Genomic DNA, 16,731 nt, shown 5'->3' on the forward strand with positions numbered 1-16,731 from the left:
AACATACACATCACACACGCAGTCTACATTTAACATATACTGAACAAATCCCCAGTGCCATAAAATGGCAACCCCCCCTTAAACACTTACATGTCCAATTTGTGAAGGATGATGGACAAGCCCACTTGAGGACCATCAGATTTTTACATATTGTATTCACATGGAATCGTCCTACCCATAATCCTTTGTCATTATCATTTGCATATCATCATTTGCATATACTGTTTTCTTCCAGCTGATTGGGTAAAATGGACTCCAGGATGCCAACAAGTCGGTTAAAGGTCTTATAGCAGAGAGTGGTTGTTACAGGGTGCTGTGGAAGTACAGTCAGTAGGTTTATGTTATCAACAGGACAAATATAGTGTTCTTTGGTCAGATACATAGATTTTGTTACTTTGAACTTCAGTCTGAAATGGCAGAACCACTAATACCAGTGAAGGAGATCAAAGAAGAAGACTTTGATGATTTCCTCCGTGAACATATTTTGACCAGTAAATTGGAAGATAAGACTGTACTGGAACATAACTTTAAGACAGAGACAGAAACATCAACCTGTAGAGAAGAGGAGTTCACACCAGTGGACATTAAAGAGGAAAACAATTCTGATTCTGGAGAAAATTATGACCATGATGACTCCTCTACTACAAGTAAGATACTTAAACGTTTGTATTAGTAAACCCTGAACGGTTGATTACTTATTTTTTATTCTTATTTTTTATATTAGATTTCATGTGAATACTTAAATCATTGTGCATGATTTGTTTCATCATTGCAAGACATTTGTCTTCTGTATCTGTGCCATTGTTGACACTCACATATCATATTCTAGCTGACCATTTCACCATAAATCCTAAGCTGGACAAATATAAACATCTTCATTGCTGTAGGAGAAGAGAGAGAGAGATTATATGTTAAACAATTTTCTTCAATTACAGGAACTGTCCAAATGATCACAGTTGGGAAGAGTACCGTTGCTGGTTCAGATATCAACCCAAATAAGAGAACACATTCCAAAGGAAAGTCATATTATTGTACTGAGTGCGGAAAGAGTTTTACTCAGGTGACACATTTTAAGAGACACCTGAGGAGCCATACTGGGGAAAAGCCATACCAGTGTTCTACATGTGGTAAGAGTTTCAGAAGCAGCAGAGAGGTTACTATCCATAAGAGAACACATACTGGAGAAAAGCCATATCTATGTTCAGAGTGTGGAAAGACTTTTACCACCAAGGGTAATTTCAATAAACACAAGACTATCCATACAGGAGAAAAGCCATATCAGTGTTCAGATTGTGGAAAGACTTTTACTCAGGCGGGTCATCTCAAGGGACACCAGATGATCCATACTGGGGAAAAGCCATATCTGTGTAATACATGTGGGACGTCCTTCCGTCAACTGGGTTCTCTTAAGTCTCACCAGAGAGTACATACTCTAAAGTCTCATCAGTGTTCAGAGTGTGGTATGACTTTTACTCTGGTACCTCATCTCAAGTGGCACCAGAAAAGCCATAATTTTATCTAAGTTTCAGTGAAGAGTACAATCGTCACTGAACAGCTTCTAGAATTAGAATGGTGTGAGGGACTGTGATTCCAGATTACATTTAGAGAAAATGTTCATAAATGCAGGTATGCATCCATTAGACATTGGTTAGGTACCTCATAGTTGTATTAAAAAAAACATTGGTTCAGTTTAATGGGTTTTCTGTGCTGTCTTTACCTGCATGTATTTTTTATTGTATTTTTGTATTGTTTTGAGTGTGTTCCTTTTCTCTAATGAAATTTGTTTTGAAAATAACAGCTGATTTTTGGAACAATAAAGTTTTTAAAATGCAGTGACTTACTTACTTGGAATATAGACATGTAGGAATATATATTTACACATGAAGGTATGAATGCTTCATAAAACAAACACACACACACCCTTCTCTGTGAAGTTTTTTTATTGCCTGACCTGTGCCACCTGAGGACCATCAGATGTGTGAATAGGATTCCTTCCCATTATCCTAATCATTCTCATTTTTATAGCTGGTTCGTTTAGAGCCTCTTTCTTAATGCTTTTAAAATGTCATATTTTTGTTACACAGCCAATGTAAAGTGTATAACGTTCTGTATTTCAGGCTTGTGTGTCATGGGGTGACAAGTGTGTAGAGCAGGGGTGGGCAAACGTTTAGTTCTCAATGATTTTCTGCCAGCGTTGCTCTGCTATGGCTATTGCTGTACCTATTGCTGATTTCCTTTTAAAAGTTTCTTATCGTCGGGGAGCCAAAGTCTCAAAAGTGGGTTGGACCTGACATTGTCTGCCATACTTTTTTTTTGTGTTTTTTCTGCTAACTTTGACCCTCAGAAACACAAATTGGAGGGTCTGCTCTGCCGGAAATATCGTGAAAAAAAATGTGTATTGTGAATATAAAAATCCAACTAAAATCAATGGATCTGTGATGATTACACTACTACTGTAGTTGGCGATCAACGGGCTCAGAAGTTCCATAGAATTTTAGGCTACTCTCAAAATTCCGAAAGACATCATGGCCTAGGCTTTTTTTATTAAATGTCAACATAACCCTGTTCTCCCAATGGAAATGTGTCACACAAGAAATATAATACAGCAAAATGTCTTTCATTATTTTATTGCCTCGGAGGACAACTATTACTTTAATGGAACTAAATAATTTAACATAACGTAATTAACTAGGCGCAGGTCCCTTTTAGGTGGGATAATCAGGAGGGTGGCACATTGCAGATACAGGAACAGACCTTCACCCTCACCACCTGAGGAGACAGCAAACAAGACCGACAGGGTGGGTTATACAGCAGCTGCCCCCCCCCCCCCCTATCTCACACACTTACGTCTCCCTGTCTTCAATCCTTGAACATCTGTTGGGGTCCCTGGTGCAGAGACATGCAATGCCACACTTCACATTGTCTCTTGCACAGGAGTATCACATGGCCACACATGCTTTTCTTGCAGCGGCAGTATTTGCTGTGTTCTAGTTCAGAAGGCTTTGCCTCTTTCAGCATCATGGTTGCCACCAATTTGCCATTGACAAGTTTTCTCCCAAAATCAGTGGCAGCTGGGTCGGTTGGCTGAACCATGTGTGCCCACTTACACACAGCCAACTGATGCAGGGCTCGGCGAAGGTGTAATAGAAAGGCATCTTCAGTTGGTTGAAGGCAACGCATGTCTCCTTTGATGCTCACAAAGAGATGGGCTCGCAGTGCATCTAGAGTACCACCAAAGTCACTCCTGTCATAGACACCGTGCCGTGCTGCTGTTATAACCTCTTCCTGAACTTATGCAGAATCTTTCAGCCTCGCAGCAGAGAAGCTGGGGCGTAAGATATCAGACGCTATATCTATGGTAACATGTGAAGCGGATAAAGTACCGTGTATGGATTCTCTGGTGATTCTTCAGTGAACCCACCCGAGTAAAACTCTTTCCACAATCTGAACAGTGATATGGCGTTACCCGAGTAAGATATCAGACGCTATATCTATGGTAACATGTAAAGTGGATAAAGACAACGAAATGGAGAAAATCCGTAACTTTGACTGCAAATGCTACGGAAGAAGATAGGAGAACTCTCTCACTGGGACACATCTGTGTAGTGACAAACTGTCTCAGGTGCGTATGTACAGCATACGGTTGGATTCTCTAGCTGCCGAAAATGAGTGTCAAGACATGCAAATAATTGGACATCTCTTGGCAAACAGACGTAAAGTAGTTACTTCGGACATACATCCACCAAGAAGCCCCAGACAAAGAGAAAGCGTCCCCTGACCACTTATTCCATCAGAGGCAATGAAGTCTGCAGGAATACTTTTCAGTTTCTTATAGAGTGAGTTCCCATTAACATCCAAATTAACTACTTTGCGTTATGTGTTCGTTCAAAGTCACAAGTCGCAGGGATTACAAACCATTATCATGTTTTTTTTTCATGTCCTACATTGTCTACATTGTTATTAGCTAGCTCGGTACTGTCGTTTTAAAATTATATGCACATTGAAACTAAGCTGTAATGGGAGATTTAGGCTAGTAATGTGAGCATCTGCTATTCATTTGAATAATGATTGAATAGCTTGAATTGGCTGATGCTAATGATTTAGCACCTAGCTTACTGGAGGATCGTTTGGATGAATACATCCAGACTAATGCCCCATTTACATGTGACAACCTTGTGGCTTCAAACATCACCACCCTGTGATAAGGCTTTGTATATGCCTGGCCAATGGTGCCATGAATGCATGGTGCCATGAATTTGATGTGGATCATCAAATATTGACGTGAACAATGTAATAACCAATAGTAGGTGCTTGATTTTATACACTTGTGGTAAGGGACCTGATGAAACCCAAGAATATGATTGTATTATTTTGTTTCTCATAAATTAAATAAAGAATAAAGAATAAAGAATGGCATTTTTCCTCAAAGCGTCTCATGCTTTGAATGTGTATGTGTATATATGGTACTTTGAATGTGTATGTGCACATATGGTACTTTGTATGTGTATGTGTATGTGTACATATGGTGCTTTGAATGTGTATGTGCACATATAGTACTTTGTATGTGTATGTTCACATATAGTACTTTGAAGGATCTGTCCTTGACTTTGAGAAACAGCCAATGTGTGCGATCACTGTTCACACATATTATGTTCCTCAGGTGGCTGATACTCCACAAAGAGGCTGCATGGGTGTGGGGGTGGCAACAGTCTACAAACAATTACTCCCAAGGGTCATGGAATTTCATGGGATATTGGGATTTGGTCAATTGTGTCTGACTCGGTACATCCACCTTTTAAATGATTTATTAAACACATTTCTACATCTGTGGACAATAAAGATTATTATCATTGTTTAACTGTGATATGCTAAATTAACACAACTCCATCGAGCTCCCACAACCCCCCCACCCCCTGGTGGACTGATTAATAATCACACCCACCTGAGGACCATCATACAGGCCATGCACATGGTAATCCTTACTCACAACCTTTTTTATGATCATTTGCATTTCAAATGTGGCATTCATGCAGCTGATTGGTTAAGCTTGAATCTAGGACACCAAAGGGTTCGACCTATAAGAAGCAGTAGAACAGAGATATTTCTAAAGTTAGGAGGTTGTCACAGGGATGCTGTTGAAGTACAGTGTATAGATTCAAGATAACAATCGGCATACTGTTCTTTTTATTTTTATTGTGTAGTCTCTGAAGGAAGGTTTGAGCGAATTTATTTCATGCAGCACACCTGGTTGAAGTCTGAAATGCAAGAGGTGAGAGGGCCACTAACATCAGTGAAGAAAGAGCTCAAAGATGAAGACTTTGATGATTTCCTCAGAGAACATATTTTGGCAGTTAAGAAACTGGAAGATGAGGCTGGTCCACTTACCCCAGTGAAGAAGGAGATCAAAAATGAAGACTTTGATGATTTCGTCAGGGAACATGACTGGAAGACTGATACGCAAACAGTATTAACTTTGACTTGCAAAAAGGAATCATTCTCACCAGTGGAAATTAAAGAGGAAAACAAAGATGATTTTAGAGAGTATGACTCCTCTTCAACAAGTAAGATGTTTAATGGTTTGAAATACTAGATTTAATGGAAATACTTAAATCATTGCTTTAGTACAGATTATCACCTGGAGAGAAGAAATACTCTTCTGATTGGTTGGCGGGGTGGCTATTCTGAATAATGGGACACCTATGAAGTAGATCTGGTAAAAAAGTTGAATCACTGTTCCATATCAATGCTTATAAATGGTAACTATAACAACCATAGTAGGATGACAGTTGAGCAGGCTTCGCAACAATGGAATCAACTGTAAACAAGCTAACTATCCATGCTATTATCCATGCATGACTATTGCCTATAGTGGCAACCCGGTGATAAGCGGGATAACGTCCTTTGAGTTATCCTGTTATACGGAGTTAGTGGGCTTGGAATTAATGTTCTTTGCTCAAACAATCATTGTTTGAAAAGGAAAAACTTTTTTTAAATAATGTTCGTATATTACAGGAGCTGTTCAAAGGATCATGTGTGGGATAAGTTTCAGGAGTGGTTCATACATCAACTTACATCAGACATCACATACTGGTCAAAAGCCACATCAGTGCTCTCCTTGTGGAAGGGCCTTTGGTGAAATATCTCTTCTCAGGAGACATGAGAGGATCCATACTGGGGGAAAGCCATGCCATGGTACTATATGTTGGAAGAGTTTCACAAGTGGGAAAAACCTCACCATCAATAATAGAACAGATTCTGGAGATAAGTCGTGTCAATGTTCAGAGTCTGGAAGGACTTGTACTGAGGTGTGCAATCTCAAGTCACACCAGAAAATCCATGCCGGGGAAAAGCCATATCTGTGTACTACATGTGGGAAGAGTTTCAGAACAGCCACAGAGTGCACTGTCCATAAGAGAACACATTCTGGAGAAAAGCAATATCAGTGCTCAGAGTGTGGAAAGACTTTTACTCAGGCAGGTCATCTCAAGACACACCAGAGGATCCATACTGGGGAGAAGAAGTATCGGTGTTCAGATTGTGGAAAGAGTTTTACTCAGGCAGGCCATCTCAAGAGACACCAGATGATCCATACTGGGGAAAAGCCACATCAGTGCACTTTATGTGGGCAGAATTTTGGGAGGAAAACAGAGCTCATTGTCCACATGAGAACACATTCTGGAGAAAAGCCATATCAGTGTTCAGAGTGTGGAAGGGCTTTTGCTCACTTGGGTAATCTCAAGACTCACCAGAGTATCCATACTGGGGTGCGGCATAAGTGTTCAGAGTGTGGAAAGAGTTTTACTCAGGTGGGTTATCTCAAGATACACCAGATGATCCATACTGGGGAAAAGCCATATCAGTGTGTTACATGTGGGAAGTCCTTCCGACATGAGTCTTCTTTCAAGCGTCATCAAATGATCCATAGCAGGTAAAAAGTAACTCCAGTGGTCTCAGTGTATATAAAGATGTGTCTAGTTTCAATAAACAAAAAGTCAAAGTCAAAGTCTGCTTTATTGTCAATTTCTTCACATGTCAAGACATACAAAGAGATCCAAATTACGTTTCCCACTATCCCACGGTGGAGATAAGACATATTTTACCAATTAGGTCCACAGACAAACATAACATTCAAGTAAACAAAAAGTAAAAATAAGAAGGCACATACAATGAAGAAATAAGAGCAGCAAAATTGGGTTGAAATTGTGCAATTGTGCATACAGTAGACAGTCAATATAATAGTGCAAAGTCAGGCCAATAAATGGCTGAGGTAGTTCTGTTTGACCTAAGTATGCAAGTGGCATAGTGGTGCAAGTTATGTAAGAGCAGCAGAAGTGTGTTCAGAAGTGTTTTCAGGACACGGGAAAACAACAACAAGTTGCAAAGTGTGCAAGTGTACAAGTGGAGTAGTGCAAGTGGAGTAGTGCAAGGCAGCCATTGTGGGTCCAAAAGTCCAGGATGTTATGTGGCTGAGGGTGGAGGGGGGAGAGGGGGGAGAGAGTTCAGCATCCTAACAGCTTGGTGTATGAAGCTGTTGGTGAATCTGGTAGTGCGGGAGCGCAGGCTTCTGTACCTCTTCCCAGAGGGCAGTGGATCAAACAAATTGTGAGCGGGGTGACTTGCATCACTCACAATTGTGGTCGCCTTACGGGTGAGGTGGGAGGTGTAAATGTCCTTCAGGGAGGGGAGTGAAGCACCAATAATCCTTCCAGCTGTGTTCACTATGCGCTGCAGGGCTTTCCTGTTGTATTCAGTGCAGCTTCCGCCCCACACAGCGATACAGCTGGAGAGGATGCTCTCAATGGTGCCTCGGTAGAATGTGGTCATGATGGCTGGTGGAGCACTTGCTCGCCTGAGTTTCCGCAGGAAGTACAGGCGGCGCTGAGCTTTCTTCACCAGTGATGCAGTGTTGGTGGTCCAGGAGAGGTCTTCACTGATGTGCACCCCCAGGAATTCGGTGCTGCTCACTCTCTCCACCACAGCACCTTCGATGGTCAGTGGCAGGTGTTGAGTGTGACCTCTCCGGAAGTCAACAACAATCTCTTGCTGGTCTTGCTGAGGTTCAGCAGGAGGTTGTTGTCCCTGCACCACGTGGTCAGAAGGTCGACCTCCAACCTGTATTGAGTCTCGTCGCCCTTGGTGATGAGACCCACCAGAGTTGTGTCGTCAGCAAATTTCACTATGTGGTTGTTGCTGTAGGTTGCAGTGCAGTCATGCGTCAGCAGGGTGAAGAGCAGTGGACTGAGCACGCAGCCTTGGGGGGCCCCCGTGCTCAGTGTGATGCTGCTTGAGATATTGTTGCCAACACGTACTACTTGAGGCCTCTGACAGAGGAAGTCCAGTAGCCAGTTGCAGAGGTAGGTAGTGAGTCCCAGTTTGTCAAGTTTGCATATGAGTTGTTGTGGTATGGTGTTGAATGCAGAAATGATAGCTTCAGCGAAAGTTCTACTAGGAAGACTCGTAGTGTAGCTTACACCTCCCATGCTTACACGGAGCCAATCTTAGCTTTGCCTACTTTCGGGAAAGCCCTGCAATCTGATCATTCACTCATTCAATCAGCGCTAGCCTATAGGAATTCAATGGGCTCTTTAAATATGTACCACCTAACACTGCTTCTGCTTCTCAGTACGCTGACTTTGACGTCCTAGCTCAGGCTTCCGCGTGGACCTGGGCTCTCTGCATTTCTACATTCGCCCCTTCTGCCCTCAGTGGCGTTACTTGTTACAATCCAACCGCGCTCGTTCGCTGCGCTGTTCAGACCTGTGCGTCCTTCAGTCAGGGCCACTGCATGTCGCTTCATCGCTAATCTCTGCATATCGGAGCCAGTCACGCTCACGCTGTTGCAGCCTTCACTTCACGGTAACCTACTGCCGGGTCGCCGTCCTCGCGCAACTCTGTTGCAGGCCCATGTCGTTTTCGGCAACGATTTCTCAAGCTTCAGCGTCTGGTTGGTAAGGTTATCGTGCTCTCTCTTCCCAAGCTCCTCGAGCTGGGCTACACTCTACCCACAGTCATGCAGCCTGCTTGCCAACGATATTCGGCGGGCAGCAAACAAACTGGCTTGTCTGACACGGTTTAACTTTCACTTAAGCCTCCTTACAATAATTCCTGCTGATTTTATAATCCCTGCGATGTGTGCTGTTAATTGCTAGCCTGCACCACGCTGCCGTTGAACCCAACCCTGTATTAAGACCTGTTTAATTGATGTTCTACACTCACTGTGGTTATCTCGATGTCTACCTTGGTTGAGCGTCGTCAAACTAGTTGTGTTTTTGTGTAGCCGTTTGCCTCGCGGCTCGTTGGGCTGCATAGGCTTTAGGCTAGGCTACTCGTCTGCTGGACCTTCGGTTCAGGTATCACTCCTTGTGCATGGCTGCGGGAAGCCAGTTCATCGTTGCATTCGTTTAATCATCTGGGATTGCGTCCCATACCTTTTGGTAGGAAGTCTACACGGCCTTCCTCGGGTGATTCTCTGCATGCACTTGCCGTTGCTCAACCTACTCTCAGCTACCGCTGATCTGTCATGTCCCAGGTATGCCGTGACGTCCCCGACGTTCTCGGCTATCTGGATTCTCAATTTTGGGGGGTCTTACACCAAAGCTCGAACCAAAATGACGGCACGCCGGCCCATGGTCATCAATTGCCAGTATGTCACACAAGCTATTATCTAGGCAATAATAGGTGGTCTTTTCAATGCCCGTATTATGTCAGTGTTCATGAGCTGACACCACAGTGATGGGCTCATGCCCACATGGTGTTGGTTGAGCTTTTAATTAAGAAGCTGTGCCATTTGTGTATTTAACGTATCCTTCTAGCGTCTTTTGTATGTTTAAAATGTCTTTTCTGATTCCGTATTGGGTTCCTGGGGATTCTATGGCAGGCCTCACTTTGCTCACTGCCCACCAGTGGGTCGCTTCAGCACTCCATATATTGGTGTTAATTGTTACCGGCTGTTCATGATTATGTCGGCAATTTTACATTTCGCTAGTTGTGGTTTAAGTGGTGGCCTATGCTGGAAGTTCGTTGATCACGACTACCAACGTAGCCGTTGGCTGGTTGTTTTACCGATGACGATGCTACATGTCACCTGTCTAACCACTCCTTCCTTCTCGCAGGTCAAACGGAGCGGTCCATCATCACTGGCAGACTCAAGTCTCCTTCAGGCCAACGCCGCGCCCTTCATGCACTCTCTTTAAACACAACGGGTCTCTGCGTGTCCATGTGATTTCAGCCCATCTAGTCACGCCATCAGTCACACTGATTGCTGACCCGAATTGCCGTTTTAGCAGGATCCTCTGCAAATAATGTGTACTCTAATTTCCATTCTCCTATTTTGCCTTGGCTGTTTTGTTTTTGGCAGATATGCTCACCCGAAGTGATCGAGCCAGGGAGGACGTGCAAGTTCCTTTTACATTCTCCTCCCAATCTTTAATTTGCTAACCCCTGCAGGTGCATCATGCCTCCCCTCTTCTGTTGAGGGGATGCAGTTTGTCAATGGAGAAGCAGTTCCACATATCACACTAACATCTACTTTCTTACAGGGATGGCAGTGCCAGTTCACGGAATCACGCAATCGTGTGGATCATGTTTCCAGTTCATACTGGAGGGGGGGTCATCCCTCCGTCTTCACAAATCTCCCGAAGGCCAGCGCTTTTGAGGATATCTCCTCTCGTAGCACGGCTTAAAACTAGCCTTCCTAATCCAAGCACTTATCACCTGTCTAGAACTGACTCTTGACTGCGTAAAACCGGCACTCACTGATGCACTTTTCGTTATTGTGCTCTACCTTCTAAATTGTTTTTAATTGCACTGGCATTGTGGGAGGATTGTTTTAGCTTTAACCTGTTAACTGTCACGTTGGTCTAGGTTGCCCTAGACGCTGGTTGCCCAGCTCACTGTCCAGGTTGCCTTGGACGCCGGTTGCCCGGCTCATGACGCTCGTCTAGGTTGCCCTAGACGCTGGTTGCCCAGTTTGGTCCAGGTGGCCCTGGATGCCGGTTGCCCGGCCGTCATGTCTGTCTAGGTTGCCCTGGACGCTGATTGCCCAGCTCATGGTTCAGGATAACGCTATACGGTCAATGTTAACTGCCTGATTCCGGACTTCGACGCAATTGGATGACACTACGTCTGTCATCTGTTTAGATCGCCTCTGGCCCGCTATATCAGCTACACAGATATATTGGTTCCCTGCGATACAAGGGGCAAAAGTTACGTGCATCATACTCCTTGCCAGACTCAAGTCTCTCCCTGAGCAAACGCTTCCGTGAGAACTCTGGATTCCCAGGGTACATAGTCAGTCGCTTTGATTAAAAATGTCCCGGCCACATGGAATGTCACGTGAATGCACACCCCTCCACTCATCACTCAGGGGCCAGTGCTTGGCCCACGACTAATATAATTTCTGCATCCAGTTGGGTGATATTTTTGCTTATTCTCTCCTCATTGTTACCTTTACTCATTCTCTTCAGCAGCCAGTAAACTGTACTATCCTGCCACAGTTGGTGCAGCTGGTATAGCGAGCTCGCGTTAAGTCATTCTCAGAGCTCCTCTGCACTCTGAGATGCATAAGCACCATGGTGGTACCCCAGCACTCATCTGTTCGTTGTCTTGTCATATTTCAGTTACATATGTTTCTTCCTCCTGTCACATACAGGCATGAATTGTCCTGAAGTCCTTTGTCTACGTCGCAAGGTCATGCTTCCCTCGCATTACTGATGCTGCTCATCTTATTTTGGGGGGCTTTCCAAGAGCAGGTGCTAAGGTGTAGCTCACACGCATCCATCTTGGCCTTGGGTCTGCAGCTCAATGCATTCATCTCACTCTAGCCGCTGCAGGTGAGCTATCGAACCAGAACACACATCTGGCTTCACAAGCACTAGTCTTCTACAAAACTAGTCATAATGCTCATCTATCCTAAATATTAAACCACATGTCTTCGATGCGAATATACTCAAGCACCGATATCAACTAACTCATTGCTCAGGTCCCAAGCATCTGCAACCACAAGCTCTATTCCCCTGCATTGATCCTGAGTACATCATGTTTAACCTTTTAACCCTAACCATGTTTTGCTTCCCTGGTCCCCGTTCACTACCTTAAACTACGGCTCACACTTTACCTGATTTTCAGCAGCCATCTAGCTAACATGCTGCTTAAATGTAACCTCTCTCCAAAGAGGGTAATTTCTCACTCATTCCGCATCGGCGCAGCCAAGACCGCCGGCCAAAAAGGGCTATCCATGTCATCCATCAGGATGCATCAAACTAACTCCTCTTGACATTTTCGATGCTCAGAAGTTGCTCTCCCATGTTAACTCAGGTACCTCATTTTACCTTCACAAATCCTGGTGGCGGTGGTTAAATTCTGGCATTCGCCTTGCACTAATCGCTGAAACATATTGGGGCCCAGCATGCCGGTAGCTTGTGGTGATTTAGTCTCAGCCATGGGCATGTTGCCCTTTTCACTGGTTGCCCAGCTCGTTCGACGCTTATGGTTCAGGTCACTTCTCGCCGGTCGCCCGGCTCGTGATGCACGTCTAGGTTGCCCTAGACACTGGTTGCCCAGTTCGGTCCAGGTTGCCCTGGATGCCGGTCACCCGGCCATCACATCGGTCTAGGTTGCCCTAGACGCTGGTTGCCCAGCTCATGGTTCAGGTCGCGCCATACGCCGGTTGCCCGGCTCGTGACGCTCGTCTAGGTTGCCCTAGACGCTGGTTGCCCAGTTCGGTCCAGGTTGCCCTGGATGCCGGTCGCCCGGCCGTCACGTTGGTCTAGGTTGCCCTAGACGCTGGTTGCCCAGCTCACTGTCCAGGTTGCCTTGGATGCCGGTTGCCCGGCTCATGATGCTCGTCTAGGTTGCCCTAGACGCTGGTTGCCCAGTTTGGTCCAGGTTGCCCTGGATGCCGGTCGCCCGGCCGTCACGTTGGTCTAGGTTGCCCTAGACGCTGGTTGCCCAGCTAATGGTCCAGGTTGCCTTGGACGCCGGTAGCCCGGCACGTCTCGTGGTCTAGGTTGCCCTAGACGCTGGTTGCCCAGCTCGCATAAGCACTAAAGTCCAGGTTGCTCTGGATGCCGGTGGCCTGGCTCGTCACGATGTCCTAGCTTGCTAGTCACTGGGCGCCCAGATCGTGAAGTGCTTATGGTCCAGGTTGCCCTGGACGCCGGTTGCCCGGCCGCCGCATTGGTCTAGGTTGCCCTAGACGCTGGTTGCCCAGCTCGTCAAGCTTCTAAATCCCACTAAAGTGAAAGCATGCTGCGGGCCCCACTACAACCCTAGGTTTATGGTTAACACCTAGCTACTTTAAAATTCTGTCGGCGTCCTGGCACAACGTCATCACCCCGGCCCAGTCATGCTGTTTGATTCATCGTGTATGTATACTAATGTCTCTGCTCCTCTCAGAACCAGATTACTGAGTCACCGCCCTGGCGGTCATCACTCATCCTTTTGGGGGTAGGCTCCCCGCCCCTGCCTTCATCCATCGGCAGGAGACGAGATCCGCTCAAGCCGTTCAAGCCGTTCCTTTACTAATTAAATTGTTAACTGATTCTATTCTGTCTACTGAGTCTTTCTGGTAGAACTGAAGTCTATAAACAGAGTCTCTTTTTTCCAGGTGGGTGAGGGCTGGGTGGAGGGCAGAGCAGATTGCATCCTCTGTGGACCGTTTGGCTCGGTATGCAAACATAAAGGGGTCCAGGGTGGGGGGAGAATGGATTTGATGTGTGACATGACAAGCCGCTCAAAGCACTTCATGATGATGGGTGTCAGTGCCACGGGGCGGTAATCATTGAAGCAGGATGGAGCAGTTTTCTTCGGCACAGGTATGATGGTGGCAGCTTTGAAACATGATGGGACGATGGCTTGCTTCAGGGAAGTGTTAAAGATGTCTGTGAAGACATCCTTAAGCTCCTCAGGGCAGTCCTTCAGCGCACGACCTGGGATGTTGTCTGGGCCTGCTGCCTTATGGGTGTTGATAGCAGCAAGTGTCCTCTTCACGCTGTCGGCAGAGAGGCACAGGGGCTGCTCGTGTGGAGGGGGGGGGGGGTCTTCTGTGTGCTGTTTTGTGCTTCAAAGCGAGCAAAGAAGCGGTTCAGGTTGTTGAGCAGAGGGATGTTGCTCTCAAAGCTCTGTGGTGCGGGCTTGTAGTCCGTGAGGGCCTGAATGCCCTGCCATAGGCTTTGTGCGTTCCTGCTGTCTTTGAAGTGGGTGGTTATCTTGTGAGTGTATTCCTTTTTTGCTTCCTTGATGCCACGGGACAGGTTGGCTCTCGCTGTTCTCATGCCAGCTTCATCCCCAGCTCTGTAGGCTTTGTCTCTGGCCCTCAGCAGCCTGAGGACATCCCCTGTCAGCCATGGCTTCCAGTTAGCCCGAGTGATGATGTCTTTTGTGTGGGTCACATCATCAATGCACTTGGTGATGTAAGAGGTTACAGTGTCTGTATACTCCTCTATGTCTGTCTGGTTGTTGTAAGTGGCTGCCTGCTTAAACATTTCCCAGTCTGTTGTGTCAAAGCAGTCTTGAAGAGCATCAGAGGCTCCCTCAGGCCACACTTTTACCTGTTTGCGAACCGGTTTGTTTGCTTTCACTCTTTGTCTGTATGCGGGCATTAGCATAACAGTGTAGCATAAAGTCCAATGTGGGGGAGGGGGGTGGCTTTGTATGCTCCTTTGTGTGTGGTGTAGACCAGGTCCAGGATGTTGTCTCCTCTTGTTGGAAAATCAACATGCTGGTGTAGCTTTGGAAGAACAGTTTTAAGATCTGCATGGTTAAAATCTCCAGCGAAGATGGTGAAACCGTCTGGGTGTGCCGTCTGTTGTTCACTGACAGCCTGGTACAGTTCACTAAGAGCCGTGTTCCTGTCTCTGTTATTGCTGGTAGGCGGGATGTATACTGCGACTAGCAGAATCGCAGTAATTTCCCTTGGCAGGTACAGAGGACGGCACTTTATGATCATAAACTCCGCCAGTGGTGAGCAGTGTTTGCATACTACGACAGTGTCCCGGCACCATTCGTCACGGATGTAAACACAGATTCCTCCTCCTCGTGATTTTCCACCCTTTACAATGGCCCTGTCTGCTCGATAGCATGCTAGCTGCTCCAGTTGTACAGCAGAGTCCGGAATGTTATCCGGAATGTTGTCACTACCTTTATTCATAAGGGTGCCACACACACATATTATATATTGTTTTTTCAGCAGAGATCTGCCATCATTTCATGTATTGTTAGTACATGATTTTATAGCATTGATTTTATTTTGATTTTTAAAGAATTAAAATATAAAAACCGTATTATAAAAATTCTTATATTTTGACATGTATCTCACCACAGCAAGCTCATAGCTCTACGTGCATTGCATGTGTGTGTAGGGCAGACTGTCCTGAATCTGGCAATATAATTGCCATGTTGGAGGGATACTCTGGGGCTGAGCAATTTACAGAAATAAGTGGTGTGTGATTTACAGAAATAAATGCCATTTTTTATTTAATGAATACAAATGTTATTTATTTGTAACAAACATGCAATATTTATAAAAATCAAGTACAATGAACCTGTAACTATATGCAACAATAAAAAAAATACCAGTTGCACTATGGTGATATCACCTGAGAATGCCAAGTGCTATAGCAGTCTCTTGAGGCCAACCCACACAATGGCACTTTGGGCAGTGCCAACTGTCCATTCTCTTTCCATTTTTTCCACATTGCACGGAACTTTTGCGGCCTGGCATTTGAAGAAGCTTATGATCTGCTGGACTGTTGACACTAGCCTCGTGAGACCATCCTGATCTCGCGAGCTTCAGGGTTTCACTCGCAGATCAGTCTGGATACTTTCCGTTAAAGAAAATTTGGAGCAGTTCACCAAACGAACGTCCAATCAGCGTTGGCTTTGAGGCGGGTTGAGGTGTGACGCAACGAACAACATGACTGCATCCACAGAGATGAGCATAGCTATCGCGCAAGTTTTATTCAAATTAGAAAGTATTCCTGGGTAAACTGTGAAGCTATGAGTCTCAGCCATGCAGCTGGGAGGAATGAACGACACAGACATCCTCCACGGCTGATTCCAGTTCATAATGGAGGAATATACTATCTTCAGAAGTGTAGGGCCTACCGTGAAAACTTGATGGGAATTGTCGTTGATTAGGTTCATAAATGGTAAGTTAAAACATTTTAACGTTTGTCACGTTACCTAACTTAATTGTATGTTAAACGGCATTAGAAGAATACTTTGTTCATCTAATTGGTTGATTTGGCCCGTCGATAACAATCAGCTAACCAGTATGTCCGCCCCTTCCCAAAAGTTCTTCAATGAAAAGTTCCCAGATGGATATGCGGAGCAAATCCATCTGGCGGAGTCAGGTTATGTTGACACAGCCATGTTCAGGACGGTCAAGACGGACGTCACACAAATCTTCTGTCAGCCTTCTTCTGAAATCGAGGTGTGACATTGCGAACCGTCCTCTGGCCTGCCAATGCTCTCTGTAGAGCATGTAGGAATTGACTGTGGCAATGTCAGTGAAATGGAAAAAGAATGTTTTGTACCATCTGTATGTTTAACGGCGTGTTGTGTAGGACTGAAGTCGTTGATCTGACAGATCCACTCCACCCATGAATTTGCTGTAATCCTTGATCGATGCGGGTATATGTAATTACCACATCACCCATGAAGAATTCTGTTGCTTCTGACGTCTGGTTACAATGTCTCCGGTGTAGGCATTGTGGATGGTGGAACAGACAG

The 16,731-nt window shown here is 45.3% G+C and overlaps 1 protein-coding gene across 1 annotated transcript; it reads left to right on the plus strand.

Moving 5' to 3' along the window:
- The first annotated feature begins 412 nt into the window (after positions 1–412).
- Positions 413–6,932, plus strand: LOC143116823 (uncharacterized). The gene is made up of 3 exons (XM_076278147.1): positions 413–647; positions 936–1,423; positions 6,330–6,932. Exons 1-3 carry the CDS (start codon positions 413–415, stop codon positions 6,930–6,932), a joined length of 1,326 nt encoding a protein of 441 aa, XP_076134262.1.
- Positions 6,933–16,731: the final 9,799 nt, after the last annotated feature.

The sequence above is a fragment of the Alosa pseudoharengus genome, unplaced genomic scaffold (assembly GCF_046254945.1).
Source record: "Alosa pseudoharengus isolate Yale_2024_CS ecotype anadromous, Long Island Sound unplaced genomic scaffold, YU_APseudo_1.1 YU_APseudo_1.1_scf_1, whole genome shotgun sequence".
NCBI classification, from domain to species: domain Eukaryota; kingdom Metazoa; phylum Chordata; class Actinopteri; order Clupeiformes; family Clupeidae; genus Alosa; species Alosa pseudoharengus.